At 33.7% G+C, this 16944-nt stretch overlaps 2 protein-coding genes and 1 long non-coding RNA gene across 3 annotated transcripts; 2 read left to right on the top strand and 1 right to left on the bottom strand.

The window, feature by feature from the left end:
• The first annotated feature begins 2032 nt into the window (after positions 1–2032).
• Positions 2033–3267, top strand: LOC124448086. The gene is made up of 2 exons (XR_006948916.1): positions 2033–2197; positions 2301–3267. It is a non-coding gene; the product is annotated as an uncharacterized LOC124448086 (long non-coding RNA).
• Positions 3268–5732: 2465 nt separating this feature from the next.
• LOC124448077 (uncharacterized methyltransferase C70.08c-like) lies at positions 5733–7319 on the bottom strand. Its single transcript, XM_046999094.1, has one exon. The coding sequence runs from the start codon at positions 7204–7206 to the stop codon at positions 6388–6390; it is 819 nt and encodes a 272-aa protein (XP_046855050.1). The 5' UTR covers positions 7207–7319; the 3' UTR covers positions 5733–6387.
• Positions 7320–12155: 4836 nt separating this feature from the next.
• LOC124449107 (ubiquinone/menaquinone biosynthesis C-methyltransferase UbiE-like) lies at positions 12156–12737 on the top strand. Its single transcript, XM_047000054.1, has one exon. The coding sequence runs from the start codon at positions 12156–12158 to the stop codon at positions 12735–12737; it is 582 nt and encodes a 193-aa protein (XP_046856010.1).
• Positions 12738–16944: the final 4207 nt, after the last annotated feature.

Consider the following 16944-nt stretch of genomic DNA (forward strand, 5'->3'; position numbering starts at 1 on the left):
TCATACTAGCATTAAAATACTCTACTAAATATCATCAGTAAAAATTGCATTTTTTAGACGACTTCATTCAACGTCAACATGTTTTAAATTGCATGTGTAACTCGAATTCAGAAAAGAATAATTGAAGAATAACAAAATCTGGATTATACTTTGCCCAATTCCAAGATTTTCACAAACTGCTCTCCACATTTTGATTGCAAAGATTTTTAAAGATTTTTAAGTGTTATCCGTTATCATCATGCTTAAGATTCTTTAAAATATCGAGGGTTTATGAAGAGCCTCATATATGCAAGCATTTCTAATCATCATGCATTAACAAAGGATGCGTCAAAATTCATCGGCTATTACAAAATATTGCTTGACTTACGCAATTCAAACTTAAAGCACAGCGTTTTTCTGGCATGGCATTGCAGAGCCGACTATGTGGTAAATAAAATGCTGTGTTTCATAACTTTGAAACGAAGATAGCAAATTGTTGTTTTGAAAATAGTGTTAGACAATGACTGTTTATAAATTTGAAGCGAAGAGCATTACCATACACTTGCAAATTTCCTTGCTCCTTCAACAGTAGCTATGTTATTTGATGCTTACTTATAAAATTACACAAATTGTTCAGAAACTAATAAAATGAAACCGACGTCATATCATGGAATTAAATGACGTAGAAAAGTGGACGTTGAAGCCATCACACCGTATAATAATTTCAGATGATTATTCTTGACCACCTGTTTAGTAGCTTTGGTAGTTCAGCAGCAAATGTTTTGAATTACAGCTGCATAGTCATTTGAATAAGTAGCTGTGCACTCACTTGGTAAAGCCAGCCCGAACTTTTATTCTTAAAGTGCAAACCTTTCAACAAAATTGTTGTTTGTTTCCTTAGAAAAGTAATTCCATTCTTCGTAATTCTAGTGAATGAACTTTAAAACATTTACGCCGTATGATTAAAAACAGTACTGCTTGCACTTTTACACAATAAGCCAATAATAATTTAGTTATGGGTTGGCAGAGTGTCAATTGATAACGGTGTTGACTTCGTCAGTGTTTTTTTTTGACTGAATTCGGTCGGACTTTCAACAATAAATAGATGTCAAAACAATGTTGTTCAATCAACGTAGAAACAGCGCTGGAATCATGGTGCGGAAAGAATTTACAAGATGCGAAGTAAATACAAGGCAACAGATAAAATTAACGCTTTTGTACGATTCAATACACTTACATGTTTTCGTTATATTAGTTTTGTTTGTATATTTAATCTTTTGACTCTATCTATATAATTATTTAAATCTAGCTACCACTTTTCTAAACAATTTAATAATCTTAAATGTTAAATAAGAAGATCGATTACTTTACAAATTTATAATAAAACAGCAAATACACATCTAACAATGAACGTTAACTGACCTTTTAATCCTAAATCATCACATTTGCGTATAGAGAAGTGATGCGCTTCAAATTGTAAAAAATATTACAATGAATAAGCTCCAGCAAATATCTATCTGACCTATAATTATAGGATAGATATGCCGTCGCATGCTCAATTCTCTTCGTATAGCTTCAAGTTGTGTCGAAGATAAAATGCTATAGAACAATTTCAAATTTTAGATTAGCTACTGACAAACCATTTCTTTTGTATAATAATACTGCTATATTTTATTTCAATACTAGGACTATATTCATTGTCTTGTATGGCAGAATTAGAACAAGGTCAAACAAACACTTCAAAAACATCGAATAACGTCAAATTTCAAACTTTGATTTAAATTCAATCTAACGCACACCAAGTTTGAGCATCGTTATTAAGCCTTAAACGTCATGACAAAAATGCGTACAAATTTAAAAAATTGAAATCTGTCGACCAAATGACGTCCGTGTTATATCATTTGAAGTATTGGTAGATATTGCGACCATAATTCAAATTAGTATTGACGTCGAAACAACGTTGTGTTTCAACTGGAAAAAAATAATTTGAGAATAATTACATTTTGACTGACGTCATTTGTACACGTAAGCGTTGCCATAAAAATGGAGTCAAGCAATAATTACTTGTATTGAAAGTACTGACAGTACCAAAGAGTTTGTCTTGAGCATCTCAGTTAGTTGTAAATTTTGTTCAAAAATGACGGCACAACTACAGGCGGTGTTTAATCAAAGGAGTTATAAGACTGCTGTGGCATATTCCAACAATAATGATTTACAAGTAAGTTATGGTAAGAAATTCATAGAAATAGCTGGCATTAAAAGTGGAAACAAAATCTTGGATATGGGTTGCGGAACGGGAGAGCTTACTTCATTTCTTTCAGAAATTGTTGGCAGAAATGGTCAAGTGGTCGGCGTAGATCCAGATGTCGGGCGTATTCAATATGCAAAGCAAAAGCATTTGAGCTTGCACGAAAACCTGGTATTTGAGAATGGCGATAGTTCTACTGATTTTCATCAACGAAACAAATCCTACTACGATGTTCATTTTAGCAATTTTGTTTTCAATGGCTTTCTCCAGAAAGGAAGGAGGAGTATGCGAGAGTTGCCTTCGAGAGCTTAAAACATGGAGGAATAATTGCATTACAGAGTCATGAGGTAAATTCACAATTGCTTACAAAGGCAAACGAAATGATTTTTTGCAATCCTCATCTCGTACTTAAAAAGGAACATAAAGAAAATGAAAAGGCAGTTCCATTCTTTATCAAAAAGTTTGAGGTAGAAGGTCTTCTCAAGAAATGTGGTTTTGAAATTCTTTCAAGTGACTATCACACAGTCAACTACCAGCACAAGTCGATCTTGGATTTTCTCAATTACCATGTTGCCTCAGACTATCATGATGGCAAAATGATTTCAACGATTGGACTCAAACGTTTCAGCGAAATATTTGTAAATAACGACGGAAGTCTGGACTATATCGATCCCACAGCTTACCAGATTTTAGCACAAAAGATTTGATGTATTAACAAACAAGTGCTTATTCAGGTCTGTTATATGGCTCAATATATTTCGGTATATATAAGTACTGAACGCACTAGTGCAGTATTAAATGTTTTAATGGATATTTAACCATACTATTGGAACAATAGGTTACCTTTATATGTGAAAATAGATTGCAAATTCTCATCTTTGTTAGTTAACTAACCACAACACTCATGTAAATTAGCTTAATGCTGACTGAGATTGTAGAGTGTATACTTATTTTTAACCATGTGTTGCCCATTAACGATCTTATTATGTGAATGTACAAAATTGTTTAAAGTCCGTAATAAACAAATCTTGATGATGAAATTGTGTATGAAGCGTATGTCTTTTCCTAATTTTGCCTGCTTATGAATGGCTTATTTAAATTACTTCCGTCTTTTGCTCGACATTATTCTCCCCCCACAAAATATTAAAGCAAAGTAATTTGTTTGAATATCTTTTTCTAAAATAACATTTAATCTAGGCGAGGAAATAATCATTCTATCATATGAATGAAAGTGCGAAAACAGATTCCCTAATTTTAGGTGTTTTTCATTGTTTAGAGTTTAAAAATCCTAATTTTACGACAAAATACTTGTATAGAAACTGTATTTCTGTTAAAGTTGCTTATTTCAAATTTTTGTACCCTTGCATGAATTAAGGTGCCACATGTCATTTGTACGTCATTTCCAGGAAACGAACCTGTTATGTTTGCCTGATAAAACACCTTTCACTGACCCTTTCCCAACTAGCCCAGATTCGATTTATATGTCCCAAATAATTATAAGAAATGTTTAATATATATTTAAACGTTAGATGTGAGTGAATATTTTATTGACCGAAAATATTGTAAACAGCTTATTGCAACGTGCTTTTCATCTCCAAATCTCCAACCTGAAAATCTTTGAAATTTCTGAGAGAAATATAGCCCTGTAACTTTAAAGGCTTCATCACTGAATATTTGATGCTTCATTCTAGCATGCATTACTTATTTTAGCATTCAAACAACACTCTACTAAAAGCCATATCTGATAAAGATATGACATGATTTAACCAATAAGTTATTTAGCACTCATTGGATTTTATAGTTAGAAGTTATACATCTACAGTGCGTCATCATCAATCTTACTATCAATATTCACATGAACAAAAACTTTATGGCCATCCTGTATTACATGTTTGTGAATTGACATTTCATCAAACATCTAAACACACACAACCTTGTTGCCATCTTTCTTTGGTACTTGAACTTTAATTTCAAAGTATTCAAGACATCATTAGTGAATCCATTGTCTCCATACATAAAATTATACCATGATCACATAACTCTTCCATAGGGAAGGTAATAAATCATTTATCTTTCTCTTTAACCTAAAATTTTTTCGAAAGACTCTGCCTGGTCAATAACATTTTCCAATTGTCTTTAAGGTCATGCATGAATAAATGTTGGTAGTGAACAATGTTCCAGATACACTTTGCAAACTGACCTTCTCTTCCTTTTGTCAGCAAATACATCAGAACAAACTCTGCACACACTGTAAATTTTGGGGGGTAAAAATTACCCTTAAAGTTAGGAGTTAAATGAGTGCCACAGAATGTCCCGGTTTTGAAGGGTAACATTTTATGGGGGTAATATTTATTTAAGGGTAAAATTTACGGTGGTTATATTTAGTTAGGGGTAAAGTCTATTCAGGGGTGAAATTTATCAAGGGGTAAAATTTATAGGGGTAAATTTTAAAGGGGTAATTTTGATGGACATGCAATTTCCCATAAATTTAGGGTAAAAGTAATTACAAAGAATGCTGTACTTTTAGGGCACAAATACGGGAGGTAGTGCTTCAATGGGGTTAAAACGAACTCTGAATCTATAATAAGAATAAATTAAAATAGATTAAAAACAATCTCATTATTTCAACAGAAAATGGAATGGGCGTAGCTATCTCGAGAATGGAGTGAAGGGTGGCAAATATTAAAAATGCGTGTTATTATAAAAAAAAAGATTTGATTCAAGAAAAAGTAACGAGATTCAACATGCAAACATAAATACTCTACTATTGATAGAGTATTGGCAAACATAAGTACTCTACCATTGGCAGAACATTGATAATTGGGAGGGGGGAGGGGGTAAATTAATATATTCAAATGTTATAATTCCTGAAACGAATTGATTTCAATGTAAAGTAGAACGGGCACGAATGAATAATAGCGCCCCCCAATTCTCATTACTCAGCCACCCTTGAGTATTCCCCTCAGCAATTGAGCTAGATACGCCAACAAAAAACATGCGTACACCGTAACAGAAAAAATGGTCTACATGTCCAGAGTAATGCCTTAAATGTCCACTTAATGCTTACTTTAAACTGGCAAGAGCTTTAATGAATTTTTGCAAGCTAATTCTATTGGTAGCAGTGTACTGCAACTCAACAAAACGGAATCAATAAAAGAAATACATACTTATGATCTTGTGGATAAGCTATAGAAAATACATAGTATGTTGCATAGAGCGTAAAAGGACTGTGTCTAAAAATGAAGTTTCGTCAACGAGTTGTCGTCCTTCGACGCACATTTGTGCCGGTCAGGTTTCAGTATGTTTTACCAATAACCAAAACTCGTGGATACGTGGTGCGGGTTATATCGACACAAGCGTTGCATGCAATTCACTAAGAAGTCTTTATCATTGCTTACCGACAGCATTTCCATCAGGCTGTTTTCAGACGTTTTCTTGGTTAGCAAATAGACTAACAGCATCACTCAACATGTTGTTTCAAAGTCTGTTTAAAAGTTAACACAACTTAGGATTTATAAAATATTATATTTTCATTAAATATTGTGACAATATATTTGCTGCGCGGAAAGCATATAGTGATGACAGTGTCATCCCTACACCTTGTAATTTATAACACTCTGTAATATATAACACTCTGTACTACGATATTGGTTCTACAATTACAAAGTTTCATTATCGTAAAGAAAATATAACCAATTTTTCAAAAGTTTGAAACGTCTTAAAAGTAAGGGCGAGTGTTTAAAATTTAGGGTGAGTGTCCTAAAAGTAAGAGTGATTGTTTAAAAGTTAGGATGAGTGTCCTAAAGTTAGGGTGAGTGCCTTAAAGTAAGAGTGAGTTTTTAAAAGTTAGGGCGAGTGTCTTAAAGTAAGAGTGAGTTTTTAAAAGTTAGGGTGAGTGACTTAAAAGTTAGGGTGAGTGACTTAAAAGTTAGGCTGAGTGTCCTAAAAGTGAGGGTGAGTGCCTTAAAAGTTATTGTGAGTGTCCTAAAAGTAATAGTGAGTGTCGTAAAAGTTAGGGTGAGTGTCATAAAAATGACGGTGAGTGTGTTAAATGTTAGGGTGAGTGTCTTATAATACAACAAGCTATATATCAGTGTTTATTATTGTTTAAATGTAGTAATCAATTGCATGAAGGCAATTGAAATATTAACATCGGTTATCTAACCGCTTCTGCAGTTCTTTCTTGTAACAATCTGGTACAATGTATCGTCCACCAAATTTACACTTCCATCTTCGTTGCCAAAACGTGCCATAAATTCTTTTCTCTCACTGTAGGACATGCTTGTGGCATGATAATCAAAAGCGCTAAAAAAGTTGAGAAAATCGTCTAGTGTTTCGTATCGTTGTTTTCCAATATCATAATCACTTGAAATGATTACAAAGCCCATTTCTTCAATAAGAGATGTTGTTTCATCTTTAGATATAAAAAATTGAATCAGTTTCTTATCATTGATATAAGTCAAAGCGTTCTGTTTCTTTGAGATTAAATATTCTGCAAATAGAGCTATTTCCGGATAGCCTTCGTGACTCTTGAGAGCTATTTGGCCATTTGGTTTTAGACATTCGAAAGCCGTTTGCGAAAACTCTTTCTTTTCATCCAATGTAAGCCATTGAAAGGAAAAATTGCTGAAATGGGCATCGTAGAAGGATTTGTTTGGCTGTACAAATTTACTTGAACTGTCGCCAATTTCAAATGAAACGTTTTCATTCACGTTACAATTGTGTTGATTGGCGTAGTGAATTCCATCTATGTCTGGATCAACACCAACCACTCGATCTTGTTTTCCTACAATCTCCCCAATAAACGAGGTCAGCTCTCCCGTTCCGCAACCCATATCCAAAATTTTATCACCTTGTTTAATGCCAACTTTTGCTGCGAGCTTTTTGCCATAATGTAGTTGAAAATTGTTTATTTTAGAGTACCTTGCAGCAGCCCAATAAATTTGTTTGTCGAGCGCTGTTTCTAGTGATGTTATCATTATTTGGAAAACAATCTACAACTCACTGAGATAGTCCAAATAAGTACGAGCAACGTGTCTTATCTACATAAGACACTGTAACTTTGATTTTAAAAAAGTCATCGGCTTACAGAACTTTTGTTGAAACGTCACGTGTACTCATTACGTCATAATACATGTAAACACTAGCTCCAGTAATTTTTCTTTAATAGATATACGTTGTTGTCTTGACGTCAATGTAAAGTGGACTTTAGGTTACATCGTCGATAAACCTCAAAAAAGATTTACGTCATTTTCACGTCATTTTCTCGACAGTATATTAATTTGTTGAATTTTGCGAAATTTGAATACGTAGTTTTGATGTTTGTTAAAGAGAGTGATAATGCTTAAAACTGTTATCTAAGAGATGAAAATCAGTGGAATAAATTGTAACATATTTTCATACAACAAATCAATTGGTCTTGCGCAAGAATTTGTCTTACGCTTTTAGCAAAGATTATGAGCACCTCTGTTTCTATAATTACCCGTCTTAATGATACATCGATTTTATTGACATATGAAAATGTAGACGTTTTTCGACGTTTTTCACATATTGGTGAAATGAATTGCTTGATTCATGATTAAGAATTCTCTTGATGATAAGTTGATGGGACTAAAACAACAACTATGAGAACAACACATTATACATCGCTAGAAATGTATTTTTGTTACGTCAGTTAACATACATCAAATTTGACTGCTGCAATGTATTTATTACCTACATTTAAACATTGTACTACATTACGCAATTACGCAGTGTATCAAATGTATCAGCTAATTTAGAAATACACTGTAGAGTGATATAAGATTAGGGAATTCATTTCTTCGTTGGCTTGCCATAGTAGTATAAAAGTCATATAAATAATGGTATGCAGTTGTTTATTCTTATTCCCCAATATTAAAGTTCTCAAATTTTTCTGTTTTTGTTTAAGAGAAAAAACGGTGGTGTTAAAAAACGGGAAGGCATTCGACATGATTTACTTCAGCTAAGTAACAAATGTTATGACCATATATTAGTGTATGTTTAAAGTTTAATAAATGGCATACAATTGCTTTTAAACATCTGTTTTTGTTTGCTTTGTGTTTGTCTTGTTGGATATCTTTTAATATTTATATTTCAACGCTCTTTGAGCATCAATTCGAAGAGGCTGTTTTTAAACGTTTACTTTTAGGGGAAGTTTGAAATATATGCAATCGAAATCAATTCAGTCTTAACAGCATATAGCAATCGATGATTCATCCATATTTAATTGATTAAGATGATTATCATGCTCAAGTGCTTAATTGGTTTGCTTATGGTCAAAATATTGGAGCTAAATTACAATATATAAACAAAACATAGCGTCATGAATTCTTACTTGACAGATTGACATCACATGAGACAATAGACCTTTTCAAGGTTATCGCAGCCATATTGCAGGGGGTGCAAAAACATTGGGCCGAGCGCGCGGTCACGCATGGCGTCCATATAAATTACTAATAAATGCGCAAAAATTACCCTTATACATATTGGCCATTTCTTTCAAATATATTTCTCAGACTCATCCATTTTAATAGTCGAATTGTTATTTGCGGTGTTTTATACATGTGAGTCCAATTTTGTGGTAATCAAAAAGCGGAAAGTTAAAGAAAACATTTGTTTTCTTTGAACAACTTGACCGTCGTTTGAGCGATGTTCTTGAGTTCGGAACACACGTACATGTCTACAGCAAAGTCCAGCAAGTATCACGAGGAACTATTCTACGGCAAACTGTTATTAGTATTTCCAATTATTTGTAAAGTGACATTGCTATTTTAATTATTATGTATGGCGACTTAACAGCCAGAAGAAAAAATAGCCAAGTATTCAAATACACACTTAAAACTGTTAGTCGATGGCAGGCCGGTGTGAAACCTTACATCATACTCTCTCGTCAACTGTTCAAATTCCAAAGGGACAGGGAGTAAAGATGCCTTAGATTTTGCTGGATTTCCATCAAAACTTGAATCAGAATCCTCGGTGTCATAGGCTTGATGAGGACGCTTTGATGTCGTCTATGTTTCTCTTCCTTTACGTTTAAGCGGAGTCCACGATTGCTCGTACTCTGATAGCGTAATAAAAACCGAAGGATAATCCGTTCCGCAGTTATTTGGGGTTCTTCTTCCCAAGGGAAAATAATTTGAGCAAACTAAAGTACCTTGTGCACCAGGCTTTGGGTTAAAGTCATCGGCTCTGCTGTTTGCAATTTGTTTTCGCCAAATTTCAGCAAGTGCTTGATCTTTGGGCCACTTTTGAAAAACTAACTTTTCTACGTGAGACCTCTTAACTTGATAATCAGGCTAGCGTTTATCATTATCGCAATATCCAACTGCACAACGCGCATTTTTTACCATTTCGGCTATGACTGCTCACGGCTACTTGGCTAGTTTAGGGTTTAGTTCGTTTGACTTGGCTTATGAGTTCCGCACATTTGCGAACTCAAGAACATCGCTCAAATGACGGTCAAGTTGTTCAAAGAAAACAATGTTTTTTTTAACTTTCCGCTTTTTGATTACCAAAAAATTGGACCCACATGTATAAAAAATCGCAAATAATAATTCGACTATTAAAATAGACGAGTTTGAAAGTATTTTGAAAGAAATGGCCATTATGTATAGGGTAATTTTGCGCATTTATTAGTAATTTATATGGACGCCATGAGTGACCACGCGCTCGGCACAATGCTTTTGCACCCCCTGCAATATGGCTGCGATAACGGATAACCTTGAAAAGGTCTATTATTCCAATGTCGACTTTTCTGCGTCATATAGCGTCATTCATCCTACGTCGTTTCCAATTGCGTTTTCAAAACCTTTTCTGGTGTACGCGTTTATTTACATTTCAAACATAAATAGTTCTTTGGAAAACATAAGTTTTTTTTTGTTATGAGTTTTGTGAGCCCAAATAAGTCCGTCTGAAGCAATGAGCTTTGACTGACCTTATAACATTGACAAATTTAATTGAAAAGAGACTTTATTTCTTATGCTCTAAAGTTGATGCCGTATGTCTTTATTCAAGAAATGGTTTTGAAATCATCAAAAGTTATAACAGCATGTACACACTGGACGATTTTCTTGACTGTCTCAATGTTTCTTGTTATCATGCCACCATTATGATTATAATAACTGATGAACAAGTCTCGATTACATTATCCGAGCGGCTTCGTTGCTAGTAAATTTATTATTTTAATTAGCTGGCGAAGACAACTACTATGTTGCAATATGGTCATAAATTACATAAACTTGTAATCTAAGCTGGGAAATTCACAAAAGTTAATGACAAAAGTGAAATACATACATTTGTTATTGATGATATTCAGCACTCAGCAGGGCAATTTATTATAGTATTGGAAAAATAACGTCACAATTGTATTGACAAAACATGAATGTTAAGTAGGCCAGCTGTACTGCAGTAATTTATTTTGACGTAGTCTGGATCCGTCATTGCTCGGTGTCGGCCTGTGACGTTTAGAAAATGTCAAAATTGCTCAAAACTAATAAAATGAAACTTACGTCAGATAATGGTTGGACATCAAATGACGTAGTAAACTCAATGTTGAAACAATCACACCATGTTTCTCTTTATAGGTGATTATTCTTGACGCTCTGTTTTGCATCTTTGTAGTTTACCCGCAAATGTTGGTATAAGTTCGTTCTTTAGAAAACGTATCCCATACGTTGCCATTTTAGTCAATGAATTGTAAAACCTTTGCGCCGTATGATTAAAAGCAGTGTTGGGATCTTTACTGCTCGCACTTATGCACAATAGGCAAATAGTATTTAAGTTATGAGTAAGCACAGTTTCAATTGACTACGGTGATAAATTCGTCCGTATTTTTTTGACTGAATTCGACCCGTACTGAATTTAACAATAAAAGATGTCAAAACCATCTTGTTGAACTAACATTGAAACAGCGGTGGAGTCATGGCGCTGAAAGAATTTACGAGAGGCCAAGTAAATACAGGGCAGCCATTAAAACGCAGTTCTACGATTCGTTGCACTTACGTGTCTGTTTATATTATGTTTTCGTATTTAATGACGTGACACTATCTGTCATTCTTTGAAACTGTCACTTTTCTATTGACAAAGAATAAAACAAATTTAATAATTTTAAATGATAAATAAAATGATCGATCACTTCACAAATTCACAGTAAAATGGTAAAGAGATATCTAGCAATGAACTTTAACTGACCTTTTTATTCATAAATCATGACATTTGCATAAAGACATGTGTACATTTTACAACTTCACACTGTAGAAAATATTACAATAAATAAGTTGTAGCAAACAATTTATCTGACCTACCATCGGATGGATATGCCATCGCATGCAAAATTCTCTCCGACTACCTTCAAGTTGTGTCGAAGATAAAATGCTACAACAATTTCAAATTTTAAATGAGTTACTAACAAACCATTTCTCTTGTGCTAGTAACGTTTTATAATAATACTGCTACATTTTATTTCAAAACTACGACTATAGTCATTGTCTTGTATGGGAGACCTATAACAAGGTCAAATAAAAATGACAAAAACATCAAATAACGTCAAATTTCAAACTTTGATTTAAATTCAATCTAATGCCTACAAAGCTTAAGCATTGTTGTTAAGCCTTAAACGTCATAAAAAATGCGTACAAATTTAAAAATTGAAAACTGTCGACCAAATGACGTCTGTATTATATCATTTGAATAATGGTGAACATTGCAACCATAATTCAAATTAGTATTGACGACGTAACAACGTTGTGTTTTAACTGGAAAATATATTTTGAGATTATTTTTATTTTGACTGACGTCATTTGTACACGTAAGCGTTGCCATAAAAATCGAGCCGTGCCAGAATTACTTGCATTGAAAGTACAACAGTGTTCATCTTGACCATCTCAGTGAGTTGTAAATTTTATTTAAAATGACAGCACAACTACAAGCGGTGTTTAATCAACGAAGTTATAAGACTGCAGTGGCATATTCCATCAATAATGATTTACAAGTAAGTAATGGAAAGAAATTCATAGAAATAGCTGGTGTTCAAAATGGAGACAAAATCTTAGATATGGGATGCGGAACGGGAGAGCTCACTTCATTTCTTGCAGAAATTGTTGGTAGAGATGGTCAAGTGGTCGGCGTAGATCCAGACATCGGGCGTATTGAATATGCAAAGCAAAAGCATTTGAGCTTGCACGAAAACCTGGTATTTGAGAATGGCGATAGTTCTACTGAGTTTCATCAACGAAGCAAATCCTACTACGATGTTCATTTTAGCAGTTTTGTTTTCCAATGGCTTTCTCCAGAAAGGAAGGAGGAGTATGCGAGAGTTGCCTTCGAGAGTTTAAAACATGGAGGAATAATTGCACTACAGAGTCATGAGGTAGATCCACAATTAATTACAAAGGCAAACGAAATGATTTTTTGCACTCCTAATCTCGTACTTAAAAGAAACACAAAGAAAATGAAAAGGCAGTTCCATTCTTTATCAAAAAGTTTGAGGTAGAAGGTCTTCTCAAGAAATGTGGTTTTGAAATTCTTTCAAGTGACTATCACACAGTCAATTACCAGCACAAGTCGATCTTGGATTTTCTCAACTACCTTGTTGCCTCAGACTATCATGATGGCAAAGTAATTTCACCGATTGGGCTGGAAAGTTTCAGCGAAATATTTGTAAATAACGACGGAAGTGTGGACTATGTCGATCCCACAGCTTACCAGATTTTAGCACAAAAGATTTGATGTATTAACAAACAAGTGCTTATTCAGGTCTGTTATATGGCTCAATATATTTCAGCATATATAAGTACTGAACGCACTAGTGTAGTATTAAATGTTTTAATGGGCATTTAGCCATATTATTAGAACGATAATTTACTTTTTTATGTGAAAATATATTGCTAATTCACATCCTTGTTAGTTAACTAACCACAACACTCATGTAAATTAGCTTAATGCTGACTGAGACTGTAGCATGTATATTATTTTTAACCATAACCAGCGTATGCCTTTTCCTAATTTTGCCTTCTTATGGATGGCTTATTTAAAATGCTTCTGTCTTTTGCTCGACATTATTCTCGCCTTACAAACTATTAAAGCAAAGTGATTTGTTTCAAAATCATTTTCTTTATTAATATTTAATCTAGGCGAGGAAATAATGATTCTATCATATGAATGAAAGTGCGAAAACAGTTCTCTAATTTTAGGTGTTTTTCTTTGTTTAGAGTGTAAAAATCCATAGTTTTACGATAAAATACTTGTATAGAAACTGTATTTCTGTTAAAGTTGATTGTTTTAAATTTTTGTACCCTTGCATGAATAAAGATGCCACATGTCATTTGTACGTCATTTTTAGGAAACGAACCTGTTATGTTTGCCTGATAAAACACCTTTCACTAAGCCTTTCCCAACTAGCCCAGATTTGATTTATATGTCCCAAATAAATATAAGAAATGTTTAATATATATTTACACGTTAGATGTGAGTGAATATTTTATTGACCGAAAATATTGTAAACAGCTTATTGCAACTTGCTTTTCATCTCCAAATCTCCATCCTGAAAAATCTTTGAAATTTCTGAGAGAAATGACATAATTGTGTGAAATTCCCCTGGTCTTACTACAAAATAAATAAAGAAAACTTCACTCTTCTACCTTACAAATCTGGTTTTAGCATACACTGCTTCGTTAAAAAGCAGTGTTACGTATTGTAGCTGCAATTTGTCGGCAATTTCCTCTTTCTTTTGAGAATTACGTTGATTCTTGAATACTATGTTGGAGGTGCCGTTAATGATAGAAAGATAACCGATTCAAGAAACGTCTGGTATGTTATCTTGGCATATTGAAGTGTTGACACTTGTCCAACCGACATGGGCGTACGAGCCTCCTCTTGTTGGGAGGCACCCCCCTTATTTGCCATATTGCAGTTAAGATACTTTTAACTACCCCAAACACTTTAATATTACGTCTTTATGCTGCATGATTTTCAAAAAAGCAAGATAAATATCAACTTTGGAAGCATAACGCCGCATTACACTCTAAAAACATCCTGGTTAAAAAATCCTGATTGAATGAAATTCAACCCCATTTGTTTATAATTTGCGCCATTAATGCTTTTACAAAAACAAAAAATAAAACAAACTTTTTCGAGTGTCGCTAAACTTATTTAGAAAATTTGAGAAGATCCCAATAGTTGGAATACGATATTTAAATGCTGTCAATAGTTTAAGGGGTGGGGAAAACAACTAGTATATTGCATACAGCTCATGACAATATCCGAGTGATGAAAGCAAAGCACTAAGCTGGACAAACACCATTGATCTTAAATAATTAGTTGAGAATACGTACGTTTCTTTTGATCGTTTGATGATAGCTAACGAAATAACCCTGGGCGGATTCCGGGATTGGACGGCCACCTGAGATAAAAAATGAAGAAAACCCTGTCATCTGAGACCGAGAGCAACTGCTTCGTTAAGCTTTCATGAAATGAGGAAAAAAATGGCTGATCGAGAAGTACGAGAACAGCTCGACACTTTGAACTTAGGAAATACAGTTTTAGTGAAAAGTCATATTTTTATTGAATAAAGATTTAGATCAAAACCAGTGGTGAGAATTCTAAAGTATAAATATGTTTCCATCAGAATTAATAACATTAGTAGCTACATTCATCAACAGTACAGCTTTGATGGTGTTGAAATTTAAAAGTTAGCAAACAACCATGTGCTACAGTATTTAAAATAATCAGTGTAATTCTAATCAGTGTATTTCTGAACAATTATGATTGTTGTATGCGTGTTCCAAGTTATTGCACATGAATCAAATACCAGTTCAAATCTTCTCAAGCACTCCGTTTTGTACCTGACAGTTATAAATTTACTCATGAAAATCTAAACAATAATTTTGGAATGATTGACCCCCAGAAAAATTGACAATTTTGGGAGACTTGTCACACAGCAAGAGCTGAATAATCGTTTCAAGTCTATGCTTAAGCCTTTATAAACTGTGATGGCAGACCTAAGAGAATTGTCCTCAAACTAACATTATCCATAAAGCCTGGTCATGATAAAGGTCTGAGAAGCTAGGAGAAGAAAAGTTAAATCAACAGGCACTTGACTATAAAACACAATAATATATTAAATATAAAATACATATATTAAATATGGTTTCACATAATATAATTTCATTACAATTCTAAAATACACTGTCTTCATGGTAAGTAGTGTTTGTCTTAATACTAGGTACAATCTCCAAAAGTACAACATTTTGTCTCAAAGCTATAAATGTTCATGACAATTTGTATAAGTTTTGAAATGTTCGACAACTTAAATAATTTACTATCTTTGTACACAAGTCACACAGGAAGAGCTGAATAATAGAGTCAACTTTACATGCTTGATTAAGTATAAACTGTGATTCCAGCAAGGGCAATGGAGGATTGATAACCGGGATGCCAAAATTCATATATTTTTGTTATGTAATCTCTAATGACAATTGATTTCAATAGAAACTAATACAGAAAAACAGGCATTTATAAATATTTGTTCTATCTTACTAGTTATTATTAATCCTTGGCCACCCTTGTATTCTAGACCTGTGAGGTACTTGGCCTGAAACTAGCTTCACCAGGCATCAGAACCTGATCATTATAGAGATCAGTGAAGCTAGTAGAACAGTTAACAACAAACATTGAAATTTAGGAAAATAACCTTCTGAATTAAATATACTTTCAACTCATATAATAAAGAATTTCCATGATTATAACTGATTATAACACCGTCTATTATTATCGTCAAACATCTTGTACTGACAAAAAGCAGCTTAGCTTATTCAAAGAATGCCATTTGGTACACGAAATTCAGTTGATGAGAAAATTATTGCCTGACTGTCGCCAAAATATGACATTGTTTACATCATTGATTATCACCAGCCATTTCACAGTATTATAGACTTAAATATAACTGTAATACCAAAATCTTCTCTGGAAGAATATGAAAGCTTCGAATTACAAGCAGATAAAACAAAGTCACACAGTAATACACGAAGGACAATAATCAACCAAACGATAATCGACAACAATGCTCCATGAACAGTCACATGACACGAGCGAGCACCCCTCGGTATTTGACGATAGGTAACGATTATCAAATTTTACTTCTCTTGTAAACTGTACCAGCAAGTACAACTACAAAGTTTCAGTCCCATCAAAAAAATTATGGGCAATTAGGTCGAAGTAAAACTTGAAGAATGGAATCTTTCCTGCTTGAAAGATGTTTTCGAAGGTAAGTAAATGCAGTGTCTATATTATTTAGTTCTTAGCTTAAGCTATATTATTTTGTTTTTGAGCTTTTTCTTCAAGAAACGGATGTTTTTCGAATTGCATTTTTTTAGAAAATATGATCGACGAGGAGGCATTTCTCATTTTAATGGAAGACACCTTGAAGGAGATGAAGATTCCTATTGGACCGCGAATCAAACTATTGAAAAAAATCAAATTTCAGGTATACCAATGCTATCTTAATTCTGAAGTTGACAGTTGAATCAGTACATTATTAGCCTACTTAGCAACGCCGTAGCAACCGTAATTTCAAAGACAGCACAAACGTCTAAAAGCATTTTTTTATAGTTTCATTCAAATATTGTTGTTTCAATGCCGATTTTCAAAGTGTTGATAGGTTTGTGCATTACAAAGAAACATGATATGTCAATGGCTTTAGG

The sequence above is a fragment of the Xenia sp. Carnegie-2017 genome, unplaced genomic scaffold (assembly GCF_021976095.1).
Source record: "Xenia sp. Carnegie-2017 unplaced genomic scaffold, XeniaSp_v1 HiC_scaffold_23, whole genome shotgun sequence".
NCBI lineage: Eukaryota > Metazoa > Cnidaria > Anthozoa > Malacalcyonacea > Xeniidae > Xenia > Xenia sp. Carnegie-2017.

Coding starts and splice junctions, on each gene's coding strand:
- LOC124448077 (XM_046999094.1), bottom strand. CDS start 7,206: ATGATAACATCACTAGAAACAGCGCTCGACAAACAAATTTATTGGGCT.
- LOC124449107 (XM_047000054.1), top strand. CDS start 12,156: ATGACAGCACAACTACAAGCGGTGTTTAATCAACGAAGTTATAAGACT.